We start from the raw sequence: 21,115 nt of genomic DNA on the forward strand, positions 1-21,115 counted from the left end.
GGGGAGGGCGGGCCGGCGGGCGGAAGTGAGGCGGCGGATGAGGCGGGTGGCGGCGGCGCTGCGAGCCGGCTGCCGGGCGGCCATGAGCTACGAGCACCGCCGGGACCGGGGCCGCGGCCGCGGCCGAGGCGGCGATGGCGGCTTCTCCGCCTCCTCCTCGTCCGCTGGGGGACACGGGGGCCGCGGCGGCGGCCGGGGGCGCCACCCCAGCCACCTCAAGGGCCGCGAGATCGGGCTGTGGTACGCGCGGAAGCAGGGCCAGAAGAGCAAGGAGACGGACCGGCAGCAGGTGAGGGGCCGGGCCGGCCTTTGCGCGCCCCCCGGGCCGCTCCCCACGGGCACGATCCGTTCGGGACAGCGGGGAGGGGAGCGGGAGGTGACCGGGGCCGGCGGGGAACGTCTGCGGCCTAATTGATCCCGTTAACTGGGCAGCGGCTGTGGGGAAGAGCCGCCTCTAACGGGCTCGTCGGAGCTGCCGTGGTCTGAGGAATGGGCACTTTTGTTAAGCGTGGTGAAAAATTTCACAGAATCCCAGGATGTCAGGGGTTGAAGGGCCCTGGAAAGCTCATCCAGTGCAATCCCCCATGGAGCAGGAACACCCAGCTGAGGTTCCACAGGAAGGGGTCCAGGCGGGTTTGAATGTCTGCAGAGAAGGAGACTCCACAACCTCCCTGGGCAGCCTGGGCCAGGCTCTGACACCCTCACCCCGAACAAGTTCCTTCTCATATTTAAGTGAAACCTTCTGTGTTCCAGTTTGTACCCATTACCTGTCACTGGTTGTCACCGAGAAGAGCCTGGCTCCATCCTCCTGACACTCCCCCTTTCCATATTGATCCCCACGAATGCGTCCCCCCCTCAGTCTCCTCCAAGCTAAAGAGACCCAGCAAAATTTCCATATGTTTGTTTCTGCATGTCGAAATTCCTTGTGAGGTGAAGCTTTAAAAGTTCCTGATCACACCACAGTGTCTCACTAGTTTGATATGTAAGTGTTAATAACATATCTGTAGTTATGCTGAGTACACGTCGATGAAAACTGTTTTTTATTTTAACTAGAGAGCTGTTGTGCGTATGGATGAACGCAGGGAAGAGCAAATTGTGCAGCTGTTGAATACTGTCCAAACTAAAAATGAAAAGGAGCAAGAAGCCATGTCCTGGTGGTCTGGGGATGAAGAAGGGTGAGGAGAAAGAATTGCTAATGCTTTTATTTACTTTGGATTGAACAAACTTCCCACAAACTGGCAGAAAAATACATCAGGAAGTATTTACATTTAGTGAGTGATTTAGGTTAACAAATACAGTCGGTTTCCCGCCATATATTGTCATACTGAAATTGTTATAACTGTTGCTGTAAAACCCTGTTCCAGATTATTGTTGAGTTTGGGGTGTTATATTTTTACTTAAAATCGTACAATCCTGTAACTGATCTCCAGGCCTATTAAAGTAGATACACAGAATTTTTAAGCTCCCCTGGCAAGTGGAATTACTCTTCCAGAGGTGGCATTTGACTCCATTTTTCAGGTGTTGTGCAGTCTTGGACTGTTTTCTCAGCCTCTGTGAATTATGGTCCATTCTGAGCACGTAACGGATTTTAAATAGCAGTGAAATGGGCTGTCAGGTTGTTACTCCGAGGCCACTAAAATGAGGTGTCCGGGTCTCCGTTCTGCTGAGTGACCCCGTTACAGGGCAGCGGTTCTGCCTGCGGGTTAAGTGATCGTTGTCTCAAGATGTCCTTTTGTATTACACAAAGCTAACAAAACATGGTGTGTTTCTAGATACCGATGAAAAACTTATGGTGGCTGGTAGTTTCCAGACTTGGATTGTTTTAATGACATACTCAATATTCCCATCGGCTGATGGTCAAGCAGCTTGTGGGTGTCGTGTCTCAAAACCAGATTTCAGGTTTACCGTGAACGGGTCATTGTGGCCAAGCATTTCTTGGATAATCTTTGCAGTTTCTGTTCTCTGCGCTTATTCCAGACCCGCTCCAGAAGAGCCTGCAAAAGTGAAACCAGATGCTGAAAAAGCTCCTGTGAGACAGAGACCAGTCTTAGAGAAAACGTTCCTTGATCGGGATGTGGAGTATCTCTTCGAAAAAAATGAGCAAGATACTGATTTAGACGAGCAACTTAAAGAAGACTTAAGAAAGAAGAAATCTGATCCAAGATACATTGAAATGCAGGTACTTTTCCATGCGCTATGTAGAAAGCTTTTTATTGTTGGTTTTGTTTAGGTTTGTTTTAATTAAGCTAACCAGAAAACATAGCTTGCTGAGGTTTATATATTGGGAAGTTATCGTGATGCTATTTTGGCTAAAAATTATGTTCAGAATTTATAAAATACATATCTGTCAGTAGGACGGTGATTAAAAACCAGACTTTCAGTGACAACTTCTGATTGCATAAAATCCAACATTTTAAGCTTGCACATTGTTTAGTTTCTGTGAGGGTTTTTTGGTTGGTTTTGGTTGTGTTTGTTTGTTTGCTTTAAACAGATCATCTGCCTGCATTTATGTCTAAAACAGCCCAAAAATGGGCTCTGAAGGAATTGCCTCTAAAAAATGTAGTTTCTGTTGTTTTAAAAGCCATACGTAAAGTTGTCAAATAAAACAGTCCTACTGTTCTCCGTTTGGTCCAAGGGCCTGGTCTTGCAGCCGTACGTACGTACCTCTTCATGCACTGAACTGTTGGTTTGAAGTAATGCTGCTAAATTGAATGAAACTGAAAACATGCACGGAATTAAACTTATTTCTAGTGACCCCATGTTTGTGTGTTAACCTAATAGTTTGTCGTGTTATTTCTTGGTTTAGTTTAGGTCGTAGATTAAACCAGGTATATTACTTCATTGTTATAAAGATGTTTAAAGTTATATACTGTTACTTTCTTTTTCCCCAGAGATTCCGAGAGAAGCTTCCTTCATATGGGATGAGACAGGTAAATATGTATTTAATTGGAAAGAATACGTGTTACTGTTGCCCTGTTGTAAAACAGGATGAAACAGCTGGGTCGCTGGGGCTGGCGGGAAACCCTTGTTGCCTTTTATGAAGGTGCTGAAGGGTCCCAGGTTCTGACACTGGCTTTGACTTCTCCCCAGAAAGCAGCTCAGGTTCGCTGCTTCGTGATGTGCCCTGAGTTCCTGCGGAGCTGCGTGCAGCTCTGGCAGTAGGGGCAGCATTAGTGATGGAAATGGTGTTGAATGCTATGCGTATTTAAGTACTTCTTTTATTTTAAGTGCAGGTCCTTTCTTCTTTCTCTATCCATTAAACTTATAGAATATTCCTAGTTATTGGGCTTTATCTAGAATAATTGTCATGCTTTCTTATATATATAAAATTGTGGCCACTTGTTGAATGTTTGCCCAATTTAGGATTGGATGTAACGCAGGTTAAACCTCTTTAATCACAGACTTTATGGCTGTACTGCTGGCTCTTACTGCCATTAATTTCCCACTCAGAATATCAAATCAGTGACGGTAATTGATGTTAGTTCTTCATTTGATGCCACCTGTATGAAATAGATGATGTGAGTATTCTGTTACGGCATTTTTTGTGGGTTCAATGAAGGATTAGTGAGCTTCCTTACTCTGAAAATCTTCAGTTATTACAGTCTTGCAATCCAACAGAAAACGCTTGCTTTCAGTCACCAAAGATATGCAGAAGGCAAATGAGAGGGAGGAAGGTTAAAAAGCATATTTCAGGCTTTCATTTTAGTTATTTTGTGTTTTCATATAGGATCTTAAATAATGAAAACTAGTATTCAGGTTTTATGTGCTTTAAACCTTACAGATTGTAAATGTAAACGTGCAGAAATTACTTCTGTGTGGTTTAAACTAAACTTTTAGTATTATGAGAAACAGATAAGTATCTGTTTCTTTAGTTGCTATGACATTATCTTCTAAGTTTGCAGCACAGTAGCAGAGAATTGTCAAAATCCTTCTAAAATCTTTGTTGAATAATAATACAAGAAATGTTTTCTCTTTGTTTGGAAACAGGAACTTGTAAACCTTATAAACAACAACAGAGTAACTGTGATAAGTGGTGAAACCGGCTGTGGAAAGACAACCCAAGTCACACAGTTCATCTTGGACGATTACATCGAGCGAGGGAAGGGGTCGACGTGCAGGATCGTGTGTACGCAGCCCAGGAGGATCAGCGCTATCTCCGTAAGTGCCGTTTAGACAAACCCCGTAACTTATTTATTGGGATTAGTTTTTTTCGCAGTAAGGAAAAATTACTGCCTTACTTAAAATAATGGAATGAAAATGTACATTTACTGGGCCTGGGATCCATGGGCGAGCTTATGAACGAGTGGACAATCTGCTGGATTATATGAAATTAAGATCTGGAAAAATACCAAATGAGCAGATGGGTGCTGTACATCTCTCAACTGCTCTGCCCTCACGTGTAGCCACACAAAATGGGGAGATCAAGATGAGCATTCAGCCCCTGGTGAACAGAGAAGATGTTTTTTGTGTGTTTGTTTTCAGGCACCTTGGATTCTATTGCAAATAACAATATTGTTAATATACACTAATGCGATGTTTCATAAGTTTTGGTCATTAATTGAGTACCGGCACTGCAAGTCTTATTCTTCCCTGAATTTATTCATGGCATGTATCTGTGATTTTAATGGGTTTGAGCACTGCAAATGTGGATTAAGGTAAACGCTAATGTTGTGGTTTTAATGGATTTGGGCAGTGCAAATGTGAATTAATGTTGTGTCAGGCCCTTTAGAGGTACATAAATGAGCAAGAAAGAAGTTGGCTTTTAAGTGCACCATAATTACTCTTCTCGATAGTTAAGTATCAAATGATTATAGAGCCTTCCTTCCCGTGAGGAAAAGCTCACCTGCTCAAAGGGAAATGTGTTGCTGATGCCTGGACGGTTGTGTTCCTTAAAAACATGTCCTGGCTCACAAACCTCTGCTTGGGTCGCTGACAGGAAACACTGTTCTTAGTTCTTTGTTGTTGACGTAACATCTTGGCTCTAGGTATTCCCTACTGATGTCTAAATCATAGATCAGCCTTGTGGGAGTTTAAAAAAAAATGTCTTTATTGCACTGTTTCAATTTTTATTTCTTTTTCTAAGGTGGCTGAGAGAGTTGCTGCAGAAAGGGCAGAAGCTTGTGGTAATGGCAAGAGCACAGGATACCAGATTCGGCTGCAGAGGTGAGAGAGGCAGGTTTCGTGTGTTCGTGTAGGGTGATATCTGTTGTTGTTCAAGCAAGAAAACTCGAAAAGTAGTTCTTAGCGTAGGTGACTGCTTTCATTCTGATAATTTCTCCAGAAGGAATTCCTGTGAGTAACTGGAGTAGGGAAGAAGGTTTTTGAAATTTACCAAAAAGTTTGGCGCAATTATTGTGTTTTATGCGGCGTATAACAATGGCTGGCACCAAAATGTCCGTTGTCTAGTAAGTCCTTTTTTCACCTCTTCTAAAAGGTTCTGCTATAGATAGAGATAAAACTGGTGTCCCTGATCCGTGAATTTGAAGGAGAAATTGAAATGCTGAAGGAGGGAATGCTGTAAGCTGTGTTTCTGCAGAACACTATGTATTTGTTACTACTTAGATATTGAGTAACCCTGCTGGGATCGGGTAATACAGTCAGGGGCACTGACAAGAGTTTGTAGCCCTAGTGCTGCAGAGCAAAAGCTGTTACATTTGGAGTCAAAGAAATAACTGAGGTGTTACCAGCAAATAATGGAAGCTCAATTATCATTGGAGTAAAAATGCTGCTGAGAGATGACAGCTTAGTAATTGCAGCATTTTAATTTGAGTTTATAGAGTCTCAGCTCAATTTTTCTATACTATTTAATCAATAATGTTATACTGGTGTATATTTAGCTGTCATCTGTGCTGAGCTTAGGTAGCTGTAAGAATTTGGGGTCAGCAGATCAATGTACAAATGATGAAGAGTGATGCCTGGGGAAGTCAGGGCTCCTGTCAGTACCCGTGGTTCATTCCCCATCGGCAGAGATGCCGCAGCCGTGCCCGGTCCCGTGCTGTCCCGTTGGACTGTGGGCGGGTTGGAGCATGGGGCACTTCGCAGTGTCTGTAATGACTGTCTGCACTTGGTTTTAGAGTACTTGCAAAATGCAGGAGGCAACTGAGGCATTCTTAATGCGTCTCTTTCAGCCGGTTACCGAGGAAACAAGGTTCCATTTTATACTGTACCACAGGAATTGTCCTGCAGTGGCTCCAGTCAGATAAGTAAGTTTTCCTATTTAATAAGAGACTGAATACAATTATGAAATGACTACTGAGTTGTTTCTAACAGTCTTGGCTCTGCTTTTTTAATTTTGCTAAAACCAAATATTTAACTTCGTGCTCCTCTATTTTAGGCACTTGTCCAGCATTAGTCATGTAGTCCTTGATGAAATCCACGAGAGGAATCTTCAGTCAGATGTTTTAATGAGCATTATTAAAGATCTTTTGAATATTCGTTTGGATCTGAAAGTCATACTAATGAGTGCTACTTTAAATGCGGAGAAGTTCTCGGAGTATTTTGGTGGGTGAAAAGCTTCCTGTGAATGTTCCTCTTCAGTAATTTAGGCTTCTACAGTATAATGCATTAGTCAAATATTAGGATTGATTTTTATCAAAAGAGGTAGTGACTTCAATTTTACAAATAGTTGCCAGCTGCTGGAGGTGCTTGTTCTCTTAGTTTTATCAGATCACGAGCATATGTTGCTTCTGTATTTGCTTTTCAGACAGTGTTTTCATATGAAATATTTACTAATATTTACCCTGTTTTAGAAGTCTTGGTGCGAGTGCACAACAAGATTGAAGCCTTTAGTTGTTCAGCCTTCCAGCTTTATCGTGTAGCTGAAACCAGGTGAACGTGCTGGAGAACAATATGCTGCTGTATATGCTTTGTATTTTTGTATTCAGCAGCTTTATTTGGAGTTGAATTTGGCATCTTCCACGATAATTTCAAAATAAACAGAAAAACCCTGTGGACTTGGCAACTATATTGCAAAAATAGTGAAGAATGCTTACTGCCTCTGTTATTTCAGTTCAGCATTTTATTTGCTGTTTAAAAAGTGAGTTATGCCTTCCTTGACAGACAACTGTCCCATGATTCACATACCTGGCTTCACGTTCCCTGTGGTAGAATATCTTCTTGAGGATGTCATTGAGAAGCTGAGGTAAGCGTATGTTCTCAACACCGTTAGAGAGAGTTGGTTTTTGCTTATTTGTTTTGCACAGAATGCCTTTTCAAATATTATCTTGGTATGAATAACCTGTGGAAAAATTGTCATTTTCAACAGAAGACCTTCAAGGGCTGTTTAGTAGCTTTTATAGTAATTAAAAATGGCACATAGTGAACTGGAAATGTTGGCTTGAGGAGGAAGAAAACTTGTCTCTTTTTGCTTTTGGCGTGGTGGATTTTCAGGCTATTCAATCAAGCTGGTCACTTCTTCCTACGCATTCTCATGCTTGCTAGAAGTGGTACCTATTTTTATAAGTAAGATTTCTTACAGAAGAGAAATTCAAGGATCTACCTTACATCGTACAGCTAAAGCACTGCATATTTTCCCAAGTTCTGCAAAATGCCATGCAGCTGGCTTTAAATGACTTTGGTTTCCGAATGCGGTTCTGTTTGTTGTTTGAATGTAAAGGTACACCCCGGAGAGCAGCGATCGGCGCCCGCGCTGGAAGAAAGGCTTCATGCAGGGACACGTAAGCAGACCAGAAAAAGAAGAGAAAGAGGAGCTGTACAGGGAGCGGTGGCCAGAGTACTTACGGCAGCTACGGGGCAGGTTGTTCTCAACTTACTCTTTTGCATAAAGTTTTTAGACACGTCTTAGCTGAGAACCATAAATTAGTGCTGTATTATATTACCGTATTTTTATTAACAATGTGATAGTTGCCGCTGTGGAAGACGATAGTGCTGGAATTACTGGTTTTTAAATGTGCTGGGTTTTAAAAGAAGAAACAAAACCCCAACAAAACAACAAACCCAAAAAAAAACAAAACCCAACAAAACAAAAAACCCCACCACGACCTTTTGCTCAGAATGGTTTCGTATTCCTCTGTAGTGACTTAAAGCCAAGCTAAATAATTTTGCCCCTTCGGTACCCAGTAGAGATTTTCCACTTGAAGCATTCTTTTGATTGCCAGCATTTGACTAGTTTGGTAATCTGGATAAGATGATTAATTAGAGAGCCTGCCTGATTCATTTCAGGAACAGCATTTTCCTGTTCTTGCTCTTGTCTTGTTTGTCCTCTGCATTTTGGGACTGTCTATAATATGGCAACAATAGTGAACGTAGGTGGCTCGGTTGTGTCTCCTTTTCCAAGGGCAAAGTCCTCGATGCTCTGTCTGTCTGTCTGGCCTGTGCTCTGCTCTCCGCCTTGTGCTCCTGCCCTCTCCCACCACGTCCTTTGAATCAATTGGCAATTCTTTCCATAGTGTTGGCTTCCGTGAAAGCAAAAGGCTGAACAGATGAGGTGCATCCTGTACTTGCTGTGAGGGATAAATTGAAGGGTAAACTGAGATTGCTCAGGTCCCAGATAACTCATGAGGAGGAGAAAGATGGTGTAAATGCTTCAAATGCAGTTCAGTCATAACATGGTGATTCTTAAACTTACTGTTCTGAACTGATGGTAATCACTCTAAACTGAATCTCCAGAGTACGTTGAGGGTGTAACTGAACAAAGAAGTAAGGTGACCAGCAGTGGGTTATGTAGATGCATGATTGCAGAGCCTTGTAACAGAAACAGGGCTGCATGACTTTGTGTTAACAACTTACCAATGTGTTTGCTTTTAATGCTGTAGGTATTCAGCAAGTACCATAGATGCCTTGGAAATGATGGATGATGACAAGGTTGACCTTGATCTTATAGCAGCACTTATCAGGCACATCGTTTTGGAAGAAGAGGTGGGTTTCTGTCTCTTATCACCATATTCTAATGACGTGCCTGAACTGTGGGCTGTGACTGTTGGGAACATCAGAGCTGATAGTCATTTTGGCTTATGATATGAAGAAGAGTTTTTTCTTTTGCTCTTTTGAGAAGTCATTAACAGCTTTAAATATCTAATTACTCTTTAAGTCTTTAATTTAGAATGTAGTTAGCTACTGTGTTTATTGAAGTGATGGTATAGAATCCACGTTTAAAGGGGAGCACACATTAAGCGTTTCTGGAAGAGGGGTGTGGGTGCTGAGGAGAGCTCAGTGTGTGTGTGTGTGCAGAAGAAACTTGGAAAACTTACAAATACGATCCATATGCTCATTTGTGGTTCCTTCTGAGCAAGAGGAAAAAGGAGCCTGAATTCTTTCACTGGCAGTAGGGACTGTCTCCTAAATAAAACAGGACAGATATTTGAAGGTTTGGCTGCCATTTGGATTCAGATTGCTGTATTTTTTTTATTCCTTTTGAATAAGCTTTTAAAGCAGCTTTCAAGTTACTTATACACCTTAGTTATTTGATGGAAATTAATATAATTACAAATTAACTTGTAGTTCTTTCTGTAACAGCACGTTTGTCAAAGGTGGTATTCTTTGTAGCGTGCAGTGAAAGTTAACATTTTGTGAAATTGCAGTAGAAACTGTCTGAAAACCTCCTCAGTGTACAATTGAATGTCTGTTCTTAATGCCTCAGCAATGAGGGAGGGGGCAAGAGCAGTTGTTGGAGTTGATGTTCACTGCCTCCTACCTGCACTGTGCACTTGGCTCTAGCGGGTTTTGTGTCTGGGTGATCCAGACACTACTGGGATGCTGTGGGGCCTGGGTTTGTATTCAGCCCAGCAAAATGTGGTCCCATTTACCAAGCATGCAGCTTGGAGACTCCTCCTGCTTCCAGCTTGTCAAGATGAGTAGTTAATTACAGCTGCACTAATATTTCTCCCCAAATGTGCCTTACCTTGTTAGCTAGTAATAACATGATCAGAACACTAATATCAGAAGAGTCCTGTGCCCGAAGCAGTGACAAAGATGAAGGAAGAACAGTCTGTTACTATATGCGTAACATAGGTAGATTGTCATAACCTGAAGCTATATGTTTGTTTCTGAGCTCAAAAACGTCTGTGGAAAAGCTGACACATTGGCTGATTCCTTAAAGAGAATTTTTACTATTGAAAATACTAAATAATATTTCATTTGACAGATGCTTTAAGCTGTGGATAACAAGCATAAGTTGCTGTTTTATATTTTGTCCTTCCTGTGTTAAAAATTATACATTAGTTTCTCTCTGTTTTACTTGCAGCTCAAATTCCTCTGGTGTTGACTTGGCCATGTTTAAAACACCAGAGGGGAATAATGTTAAAAATCCAATTTTTATCTATTATGTTCAGATAAAAATAAGTAGCTAACTCTTCTAAAAAGCAATCTTATAAGCTTTGTTCCAAATTGGAGCCAATGTGTTTTCAAATATCACCTGTCCAGCATAGCTGTACTAGTGTGCAAGTAGCTGGTTCTTTTCATAGCGTATAACTTACTCTAACCCTTTTCCTTTCACTGCCTCTTTTATGTATAGGAGGGAGCAATTCTGGTGTTTCTCCCAGGCTGGGACAATATCAGCACTCTGCATGATCTCTTGATGTCACAAGTCATGTTTAAGTCAGGTAAAAACAAAATTCTACATGAAAATTCTGTCAGTGGCCTTAGTGGCGAGCTCTTAATTTTTGCATGTGACTGCTGGTGTTACACGGGGGGGTTTTTCTTGTTTCTCGAGATGGCTGTTGTGTGTTCAGGACTTTCTGTATTTCTGTATTTTGTGTCTTCTGTATTTCATCTGCTAATGATAATCACTCATTTTCCTCAGTGTAGGAGTGAACAACTGAAAGAGTCTGACCTGCATCTTTTTCCTTGTGTCTTTTCATGTAGCTGTGACTTCCACCCCAAATTAACCTCTTTCTTCATTCTGTGTTCATTTCCTCTTTTCCTGGCTGCTACTTTTAAAGCCTGTTTATTTCTAGTAGCTTTTTTAATGGACACTAGAACACTCTGTGCCTGTACAATACACTTTATTCTGTCCCGTTTGCATCACTGATAGCTTCATCTGACTTGTCCGACTGTGCCCTTGGCTGCTCAGGTAGTCGTCTCGTACTTGATGTTGTGTAAATTCCAGAAAGAACTGCAATTTATTGAAAAATAGAGTGTGTTGGTTTATTTGTTGAACCTCAGCAATTCAATAATTTGAGAGTTTTAAAATGAAATATAAATTACTGTACATAAATCCATAACTTCTTGTCAAGTCATCATAGTATAATTAAAAAAGCCCTTTATAGCTTTTTGCTTTAGAATTTGCCATTGCAATAAATACACATGTGAATTCAGAGTCAGACAGTAGACTTAGTTGCATACTTGATTTTCCTGTAAAATTAAATTTTCTGTGCTTACACTGTATCTTTTACTGATTTTTAATTTTCAGATAGGTTTATTATCATACCTTTACATTCATTGATGCCCACTGTTAACCAGACTCAGGTACGCTTCTCTTTTGTTGTTACGCAATAAAGTAACATTTTGCAACTACAAAATAATGAATTAAGCATGTGTTTGGTTTTGGCAAACATATAAACGGGCCATGGGTAATTACAGGTTTTTAAGAAGACCCCGCCAGGAGTACGGAAAATCGTGATTGCTACCAACATTGCAGAGACCAGGTAAAGAGCTGTGTGGTTAACTGAGTGAACGAAAGGGGTAATCTGAAGTGTAAACCCAAAATATCTGCTTTTGTATTTGTACCTTTCGTTTATAACACTTTATCTTTAGAAATCTTTGTAGATTAAACAGGAGTTTTCCTTTCATTGTTTTAAACAATTGAATCATGGTGGATGTTGCTGCAAAGACTGGCCTTTGTTGTCCATGCGCAATGCGAGCTGCCTGTCTCCTGCAGGCTTTGGAACTCATGGGCTGACTTTTGCCAGACCTAGCAGGATAAACCAAGCTCTGTTTTGAACTGCATAGTAATGTAATTCTTCATGAAATGACAATTTTTTTTAATTGCTGGTTCCCAGTTTGGGTGGGGGTAGAGAGAGGCTAAGCCCCTTTGAAATCCTAGGTCAAGCTTGCAAAGAGTTGCAATGTTTTTTCTCTCTTTTTTTAAACAGCATCACAATAGATGACGTCGTGTTCGTTATAGACGGTGGCAAAATAAAGGAAACTCACTTTGACACTCAGAACAACATCAGCACAATGGCAGCGGAGTGGGTTAGTAAAGCTAATGCCAAGCAGAGGAAGGGCCGAGCAGGAAGGTAAGAATGATGGGGATAGTTGGAAAAGATACTAAAGGTACTACTTTGTTATCCTTATCCAGAAGCAGATGCTGACACAGCCCCCTCCTGCCTTCCGGAAGGAACGGTTACTTTGTCTTTCTAGGAAACCAACTTGTGCTGCGTTTAACTCATGAGTTTCCTGCTTTTTTTAAAGGAGAAGTTGTCCCATATTTTTAAAAATTTCTGTTGGTGGTGCTTGCCTTCACACCTGATCTATGAGGCTATGGTACATTACAGCGAAAATTGCCTACAAGTTAATATCCCTTAGCTATATACCGATTTTTTTTTTTAACAATTTCTCTCCCTTTTCTCAAAATACCTTGTGGAATTGTTTTCTGCTGTTCAGACTTTCAGTTCTTCTCTGGTCTCTTCATGACTCATTTGAGCAGTTGATGAGGTGTCTGTGCTCCGCATGCCTTTTCTCCTGTTGACGGACCTGTGTTTCAGAAAGCTGAAACGGCTTTAACAATTGAATACACTTTATTTCTGATTCCTTGAGGTGTTTTGGAAAGCTGTTTATAAACAAACGCGATCATAAATTCAAAAAAGAATACATTGTTTCTTTAAATAATTCCAGAGTTCAACCAGGCCACTGTTACCATCTCTACAATGGGCTGCGCGCAAGCCTTCTGGATGATTATCAGTTACCGGAGATCCTGAGGACGCCTCTGGAAGAGCTCTGTTTACAAATCAAGGTAAACGTAGGAACCTTCCAACAGATGTGTTATCTACTTTTCCATTGCAATAAGAGACTGAGAGATGAGGTTAATGCTGCTGTGAGCCTAGGACTGTCTTAGAGTCAAAACTATTACACCAGAAGTACAAGATATTTAGCTCATTGCAGCAACTTTTGCAAGATGCATACTTGTATCTAGACACACAAACCCAGGAATAATAGGATTGTCTGGTAGAAATAAAAGCTGAAGTCTATTAACAACAATTCAGACTGTGCTTCCTCCCCTCTCCCTCCAAATGTCGTTCAGTCAGAGGAACGTGGGTGAGGATGCCAGGGAGTTGAGGGACAGGATGTCTTAAAATAATTTCACTAAAAAGTAGGTTTAGAACTGACGTGAGTTTCCTTTTTGGCAGTTTGTGTTGAATTCCTTACATATGCATAAGGAATACATGGGTGTGCCTGCTGAATGAAGAGTAGGTGCTTAGTTTCACATTTCATCTTTAATACATTTTTTAATTTTTGCCCTTAGTTCTTAATTAATGAAAATCTAACTCAAGCTGTGAATTACTCACACGTTTTAAAATGAGTGTGCTCACTGCCTATGAATTGTAGCTGGCCGTCCTTCTCCACTTGCTCTAGGGTTTTGTTCTTTCTTTCAGATTCTAAAGCTTGGTGGAATTGCTTATTTTCTGAGCAAACTAATGGATCCCCCGTCTCGTGATGCTGTAATGTTGGCCATCAATCATCTAATGGAGCTGGTAAAGTATTGCTTGATGTACACGGAAGGAAGAATCTGTTCAGAACCATGTTACTGCCCTTTTCTGGTATCGGACAGTTCTGACTGTCCAGGTCTGACAACCCCTTGCTGTATTGTGGCAGATCCTATATATATATATAGATATATGTCTTCACTGAACAGAGAAAATAATTTCACATAACAGATGATGTTTATGAGCTGCATAGAGTAGTTCCTGCAGCTTGCATTAGGTTCCCTACAGATATACCTGACTGCTGCTGTACTCTGCTGCTCGTGGCTGCATCCACCGAGCCTTCTTGTCACAGTCAGATCAGTGGAGAGTTGAGATGCCTTTTCTGGGGGAAAATCAGGTATAAAGGAGAAGGATCTGGATGTCATCGCACCTTTGGATGCTGGGGCAGACACTGACGACACTTTGTACTGCTGACTTCTTGCCCTGGTGCTATTTGTACAAATCAGTTGTAGCAATAAATTGAAACATCTGATTTAGATGAAGAGTGATATTTAGACTGGCCTGATCTAGGTAAAACTGAAGTTCAGCCATACTGTGACAATGCTGTATAGTGGCAAAGGGCAGAGTAAATAAAACCAGAAGTGACATTGAGGGTAAGATGTGAATCTGAAAATAGTCTTGATAAGGAGAATAAAGTGTTAAAGACTCAAGTATTTCTGTTGCCCAGAAAGACACTGAGCCCCAGTAAACCACTTGAAACACAATTGAATATTATTGCCATTTTCTTGGCTCTAATTAAATGTTTCTTTTTCTCCATAACTTGCTTGGTCGTTTTCCTGCTGCGGCTCATTACAGCTGGCTGTGCTCTCCCGCCCTGGGCCGCGTTGTTCTCAGCCATAGTGCCTGTTTCCAGGAATTCCAAATACTGCTTTTATTTTTTCCCTTTTTAAACTCTCCTCTCCCGACAGAATGCTTTGGACAGACAAGAAGAGCTGACTCCCCTGGGTGTCCATCTAGCGCGATTACCAGTCGAACCGCACATCGGAAAAATGATCCTCTTTGGAGCCTTGTTCTGCTGCTTGGACCCCGTGCTGACCATTGCAGCCAGCCTCAGCTTCAAGGACCCCTTCGTCATCCCGCTGGTAAAGCTCCTGAGAGGACAATTGCGCATAAGATTTTAAGAATCTCAGAAGGATATTTGGACTTATTGAGATGTTATAGTTCAAAAACATTTAGTCTTATTTTCACATGCATTACCTTTTTATTAGTAAAAGATTGCCTTCGCGTACTATGAAGATGTTGTCTTTGCCTACAGAATAGTGCATGTAGCTTTAATTTCCATTATATGTGGCATACAAAGTATCGCTCTATATATGTACCTGAATTAGGGAAAGAGAACTGACGTGTCAGTCACGACTATTTTATAGGTTCTAATTGTTCTTAGGGCAAAGAGAAAGTAGCAGACGCAAGAAGAAAGGAACTGTCAAAGAACACTAAAAGCGATCATCTGACTGTGGTGAATGCTTTCACGGTACGCATGGCTGAAGTTTGGTTTTTTGTTTTCTTCTTATAGAATTTTAATTTGAGTACTATGGTTTATTCTAAGGAAAAACTGATGGGTTTATGCTCGGAAATATTTTTATCTTGGCTTCTACAGAAACATTAAACAAAATTAATTTTTACTCTTCTAGTGCTGAGGTGTCTTGTCTTCAGGCTCATTAACCTGATTTCTTGAGGACAGGCCTGTAAGAGCAGACCAAGAAAACAATGTTATAGTTCCTTTGCTGAAGCCATTTATTGTTGTGCTTCTGGCCTCTCCAAGAGGTTGAAGCTGACTTCCGAAGTACTGCAGATGCTGGGTAGTGTTGAGGTGAAAAGAGGAAGAAATAAATGGCCTGGAATGCAGTTTCTGCCCAGGTCTGTTAATAGCAACAAACGGAGTTCTGGAAAATTCAGCTGGATTTTATTCCTCACCATAGAAAAGAAAGTTTTGATTCAAGATGTAAAGCTGCGTTTTGCTGCTCTGTGCTATGTATGCATAATACAAAGAGGTTGAAGGATTTGCCTTCTCACTTATAGAAAAAAATGAACTATATTGTTTGTTGGCCTCCAGTTTTTACTGTCCTTAATTTTTTAGTAAGTGTCCATTTTAAAATGTCTTTATGGTTTTAATTTTTAGGGCTGGGAAGAGACTCGGCGTCGTGGTTTCCGAACTGAGAAAGACTATTGCTGGGAGTATTTCCTGTCTGCAAATACCCTGCAGGTAAGATCTGACAGGTTAAAAAGAGGATCGTGTCTGTGGGGAGGAGGGGAAGCTTTGGCACAGCGCCATTCTGGGACAACTTCTGTTGTGTCCTAGATGCTGCATAACATGAAAGGACAGTTTGCTGAGCATCTCCTTGCGGCTGGGTTTGTGAACAGCAGAGACCCCAAGGATCCCAAATCCAATACCAACTCAGGCAAGCGGTGGAAGGAAATGGAAAGTCTCTGATAGCTGAAATCTGAGTTTGCAGGACTGCCTTATTTACTTTGCTGTCTTCTACAGATAACGAGAAGTTGCTCAAAGCGGTCATCTGTGCTGGCTTATATCCGAAAGTTGCAAAGATCCGTCCAAGCTTTAGCAAAAAGAGAAAAATGTAAGGATTTGGTATAGTATTGGTTTGTGTTTGAGGTGTTTTTCACATTAGGTAGTTTGAGGTGAAGCTGACCAGGAAGGCTGCGTTTTATGATCCACTACACGAGGGGTTTGTTACACTGAGCACTTTGCTGGAGGGGCTCTCCCCCCTGCGTCTCTCTCCGAACGCTGAGCTCCATGTCTTGCAGAATAGTTGTGCACACAGGAGCAGAAACTCAGTGATCCGCACCCAAAGAACCACATCTCTGAAATGTGGGAAGGAGGAGGACAATTGTGCTTCATGCAATTGTGCTTGGTTTCTGCTTTTTCTTGTCTGACAACACTATAATGTTAGAAGGGAAATGTGATTTCGGGTGGGAAGTATTACTATAACCGAAGCGGTTGATTGTTGTCCCTTGAGTCAAATTTGTTCCAAGGCACATGGTACAATAGAGAGACCCTGGTCCAGACTGGTGACGGGGTGGAACTGCTCCCTGGTTCCACACTGACACTGCGCCATGCTCAATAAAGAGTTCAGATGTGTTATGTGGTGTTTGTAAGAAATTGCTTGAAACTTGGTGTGCAGCACCAGATTCAGTAACTCAGAGTCACTCATTTGGAAGAAGACCGCCACTCATTTGTTCTGCTTGAGAGAACGACAGGGTTTATTAAGAGGGTAAATTTGGCAAATAATTCATGCAGAGAGAGATGTCTAAAAATTCATCCTGTGGATTCAGTTGTAATCTTTTGGGAAAGGAGTTAAAGTTTCTTTGAATATCCGTGTACTTTGAGAGTTTAGAACACTAGTTGATAATCAGAGTGGTTTTGAACTTGGAGCATGACTGTGCTAAACCTCCAAGATCTTAATCCTAAAATAAAAACCTCTTTTCTCTTAGGGTGAAAGTCTGCACCAAGACAGATGGAACAGTTAATATTCATCCTAAATCCGTTAATGTGGAAGAAACAGAGTTCCATTATAACTGGCTTGTGTACCACTTGAAGATGAGAACGAGCAGCGTACGTGGATGTATTTGTGTCATCTCTTGCCGTAGCTCTTGGAGCAGGTTGGGTCAGGGCTCGAAGGGGATGTGAGCAGTGCCTTTGTCTGGAGCTTCCTATCTCGGGTCATTTTACATGCCATCAGATTTTGTTCTTTGTGATACTGGTGGTATTGTTCCATAAATAATTTATACAAGCTTATGTATTTTTTTGGTTGGGTGGGGTTTTATGTTTGTTTGAAAGGTTCTGGCAATGACAGGTGTCCTTTTTTCATTATTATTATGTTTTTCAATCCAGTGTTGTACTTTTGAACATGCTGAAACTTTTTTTCCCCTCTGTTACAGAATAGTTGGTTAAATTTCACTGCTTGTGTGGTGGAATCCGGAGCCGTTTTTGCTCCTGTTTAATCTGATTTCATGTAACTTAGGAGTTGCTTCAGATATGTCTTACAAATTTATGAGTGACTCTGAATAAGGACATTCTGGAATTCTGTTGAGTTTCATTAAGGGTTACTGAAGCCGTTTCAGATGTTTTGAAGGGTGACTGGGCAGTTTTGTTGTCTTGCAGATCTACTTGTATGACTGTACAGAGGTGTCTCCATACTGTCTCTTGTTCTTCGGAGGAGATATATCCATTCAGAAGGACAAAGATCAGGACACCATCGCCGTGGATGAATGGATTGTTTTCCAGTCTCCAGCAAGAATAGCCAACTTAGTTAAGGTGACTGTGTATGGTAATGAAGGATATGGAAGGCTTAGCGTAACACTGATTCTTCTTAGAGATATCTACATATTGAAATTACTGTCTACCTGCAGAGTTTTCACTCCAGGAAGGTAATAGTGTTTTAAATGTATTCCCAGGAAGCAGTTTAAGTACACAGAGTAAATGAGAGACCTACTGAAGGTGTGGAGATGAGCACAAGTTAACACACAGTAGTAAAAACAACATTCTGAACAGTCTGTACCACATGGTGAACTGGGCAGGAGCAGACAGCAGTGTACTCCCTTACGTTTGCCCTTAGGAACAGTCAGGTGTATTTATTCGTTTAGTTTCTGATGGAATTGGTGTAACGCGGGCGTGTCCCTGCTGAGGCATCAGAAGTCTGGCTGTGATGTTCTTCAGTCGGCACAGCCTCTGCTGAAAAATGCATGGGAATATTGAACAACTGTAGAAGCTGCAGGGAAGAGTCATAGGGTGGATTTAAAGGATTTATAAACGTGCTTTACAGTGAGAGATTTGAAGAGCTTAATCTCTAGTTTTCCAAAGCAAAAGCTGTAGGATGACTTGATCGGCCCATGGGCTGTCCACGTGGGTATGGAAACGTGATGGGGCTTGTCAGCCGGCGGTGATGAGTCCCAGGGGAGGAGGAGCTGACTGGAGCTTTGTGTAATATCGGATCCTAGAAATCACATCTGATTCTTCTTTTAAGTCAAACATTCTTAATCCTGCAATAGTCAGCTAAGGGACATGTAGCCTGTTAAAGGCCATCGCATCCAGAGATAATCATCTGCCATAACAGGTAAAACTGATCATTTTTGAGAAGCAGCTTTTGATCCTGAAGACAGCAACGCTGCAATGAATTGATAGCAGAGCAGGTGTAAAGATGAGAACAGAGAGCCCAAGGGGTTTGAACATGCTGTGGTAATGGTGTGTGTTGCTCTAATGGCCTCTTTTTTCATTTCTCTTTTCTTCTTTTCTCTCTTTTTTCTTCATTCCAACAAACTTTACAGGATTTAAGAAAAGAGCTCGATGATCTTCTACAGGAAAAAATAGAAAACCCCCATCCCGTGGACTGGAATGACGTTAAATCCAGGGATACGGCAGTGCTGACAGCTATCATAGACTTAATCACAACACAGGAGAACGAAAGTGCCAGGAACTACGCTCCGCGGTTCCCGAGCGAGCGCTATAGTTGACACAGTTCCTTCTGGATCCATAAAACCAACATCTTCACCTCTTTTGTTTTGTTTGTTTAATGTTTTTTTTTTCTATAACATTTCTTTAGCTAAAGGACAAACTTTTTTAGGGTAAGCTGCTAATGCCCTCAAACTGAAGACCAGTTATTTTGAAATAGTCGGTAATATCTGTATATGCATGGTATTCGGCGTTCAGTGTAGCTTTCCAAGGGAGGATGCAATGCTAGCGATGTCAGTTGATGTGCGGTTCTTGTCCTGCTGTAGTTTTGTTGGTTCTTTTTTACCCGCCAGGTAACAGATATTAAAGAAACCTGCTAAAATACTGCTTAATAACACCTGAACTGCTCTTGCTGTTGGTAGAAACATCTCAAAAGAAGTTGTTTTTAGTTGGGGGTGGTGGATAATTATACTTAGTGTGTTATTCCAGCTGGGCCACAGTCTGCTCACCAACACTTCCACAGAAAGCAATTATAGCTTAATTAAACTTAAAAACACTTTTCCAATTTGTGCTGTGGGAGGAAACAATCTTCAGAAATATTCTCCTCTTCTGCCTTTCATCCCCTTCAATTAATTTTTGTTCATTTTCTGCGCCCATCTGTCATCACCACTGACAAAAGTCTGAGGCTACAGGAACCGTGGTCAGTTGAGCCGTAGTGGAGCACGCTGCCGGCTTGCATTGCTTTCTGAGGCTTTTTAAAGCAGTCCGTGTAGGGGTTATAGGGTTACATTAAAGGTCTTTTATTTACAGTGTTATTTCACATGTTCTTAGTTGTTAATGTTTTGAATGCTTCCAGCTCGGTAAGAACATTGTTTAGGATTTCAGGTAAGGTGACTGGTTTGAGAAATACTGTGAACTACTCAGTTGAAATGATTTTATACAGAAATAAGTGTGACTATCCTGTGCTTTCCGTGGGTTAGCAAGGACGCCAAGCTCATCATTTGCACAAACACAGCTGCAAAGGGTATGTAGTTAACCTCCCTCCCCTCCGGTCCGTTAACTGCTTTGCCCAGGTGTGCTGCCTTGAGGAAGGGGAGAGGACAAAGCCTCGTGTGCCGCGGCTGGGGAGCGGGTCCGGGTGTCACCGCCCTCGGCCGGAGCCCCGTCCCGGCCCCGAGCCGCCCGCGGTTGTGCGGGAGGGACCGGGGCTGCGGGACCCCCGGGAGCCGCCGGACCCCCGGGAGCCGCCGGTCCCCCCGGAGCCCTGGGCTCGGGTACGCGTGGAGGCGGCCGTTCCGTCCACCTCAGGGCCTGAGCGACCGGCGGGAGCTGCAGGTGAGCCCGGAAGCAAAGCGCGGGGGGGAACAGACTAAATTAGCGGCGGTTCGTGTGGACATGGAAATGGTGTCGCTTGTGGTGGCGCGGTTGGGAACAAAGGGCGGCGCGCTGGGGCGGGTGCAAGGGCGGGAGGACACAAGGTGGCGCCCGGAGCCGCGGTTGTGGGGACATGGAGGGGGCGGTCGGACATGGGGTGGCTGCTCTGCATCACTAAATCCCGGGTTTTGGGGAAGGATGGTTGGATTAGAAGTCAGGAAGACTACAGGGTTGGATTAAAGTCATGAAGAAAGTAAAGAGCAGCAAGCGTTACCCGTCGTACTCTCTTAGCTCTTGGTTTTCTGCAGTACTTAAGTTTGGCTGGATTTCTACTTAAGCGCTCTAAGGGTGGAAAGAAAGGGTAAGAGTAGCAGCATAGGTTGGACAAATTAAACATGGATGGCAGTTCTTTCAAGCACCCATCTCTCCAAATTGTGGAGGATCAGGCTGTGGTACTGGGGCCTCCACCAGAACAAAAGGTCAGGGGCTGGTGTGGTCTCAGCCTTAATTATAATGTGCCTGTTGTGGAAAAAAATGGTACTAGTTACACTTCTCCCGGCTGTGCTGAACAAATCCTTTAGAGCATAAACGTATCAAAAACCTCCATGTTCCTGAGGTGGAAAAGGGGCCGTTTCCCACTCTGGGTGTCCTGGTTGGGCTGGGTAGGTGCTGT

At 42.3% G+C, this 21,115-nt stretch overlaps 1 protein-coding gene across 2 annotated transcripts; it reads left to right on the forward strand.

The window, feature by feature from the left end:
- The first annotated feature begins 37 nt into the window (after window positions 1–37).
- DHX36 (DEAH-box helicase 36) lies at window positions 38–19,465 on the forward strand. Of its 2 annotated transcripts, none has more exons than XM_065844789.2 (25): window positions 38–289; window positions 1,054–1,175; window positions 1,978–2,179; window positions 2,892–2,930; window positions 3,988–4,158; window positions 5,084–5,163; window positions 6,129–6,203; window positions 6,335–6,501; window positions 7,060–7,141; window positions 7,616–7,756; window positions 8,775–8,877; window positions 10,472–10,559; window positions 11,369–11,424; window positions 11,539–11,603; window positions 12,051–12,194; window positions 12,793–12,910; window positions 13,551–13,649; window positions 14,570–14,743; window positions 15,046–15,132; window positions 15,781–15,864; window positions 15,961–16,060; window positions 16,147–16,237; window positions 17,112–17,232; window positions 17,782–17,934; window positions 18,945–19,465. In XM_065844789.2, exons 1-25 carry the CDS (start codon window positions 38–40, stop codon window positions 19,128–19,130), a joined length of 3,000 nt encoding a protein of 999 aa, XP_065700861.1. In that variant the 3' UTR covers window positions 19,131–19,465. The 2 variants fall into 2 exon arrangements, with proteins under 2 accessions (XP_065700861.1, XP_071668886.1); XM_071812785.1 differs by having other exon boundaries at window positions 68–289; window positions 17,112–17,279; window positions 18,945–19,172.
- Window positions 19,466–21,115: the final 1,650 nt, after the last annotated feature.

Source organism: Patagioenas fasciata, chromosome 9 (genome assembly GCF_037038585.1).
Source record: "Patagioenas fasciata isolate bPatFas1 chromosome 9, bPatFas1.hap1, whole genome shotgun sequence".
NCBI classification, from domain to species: domain Eukaryota; kingdom Metazoa; phylum Chordata; class Aves; order Columbiformes; family Columbidae; genus Patagioenas; species Patagioenas fasciata.

Bases quoted from the DNA above. Each gene is read 5' to 3' on its own strand.
- DHX36 (XM_065844789.2), top strand. From the start codon at position 38: ATGAGGCGGGTGGCGGCGGCGCTGCGAGCCGGCTGCCGGGCGGCCATG. The intron at 12,195-12,792 runs GTAAGAATGATG...AAATAATTCCAG, and splicing joins AGGAAGGGCCGAGCAGGAAG to AGTTCAACCAGGCCACTGTT. The intron at 15,133-15,780 runs GTACGCATGGCT...TTTAATTTTTAG, and splicing joins CTGTGGTGAATGCTTTCACG to GGCTGGGAAGAGACTCGGCG.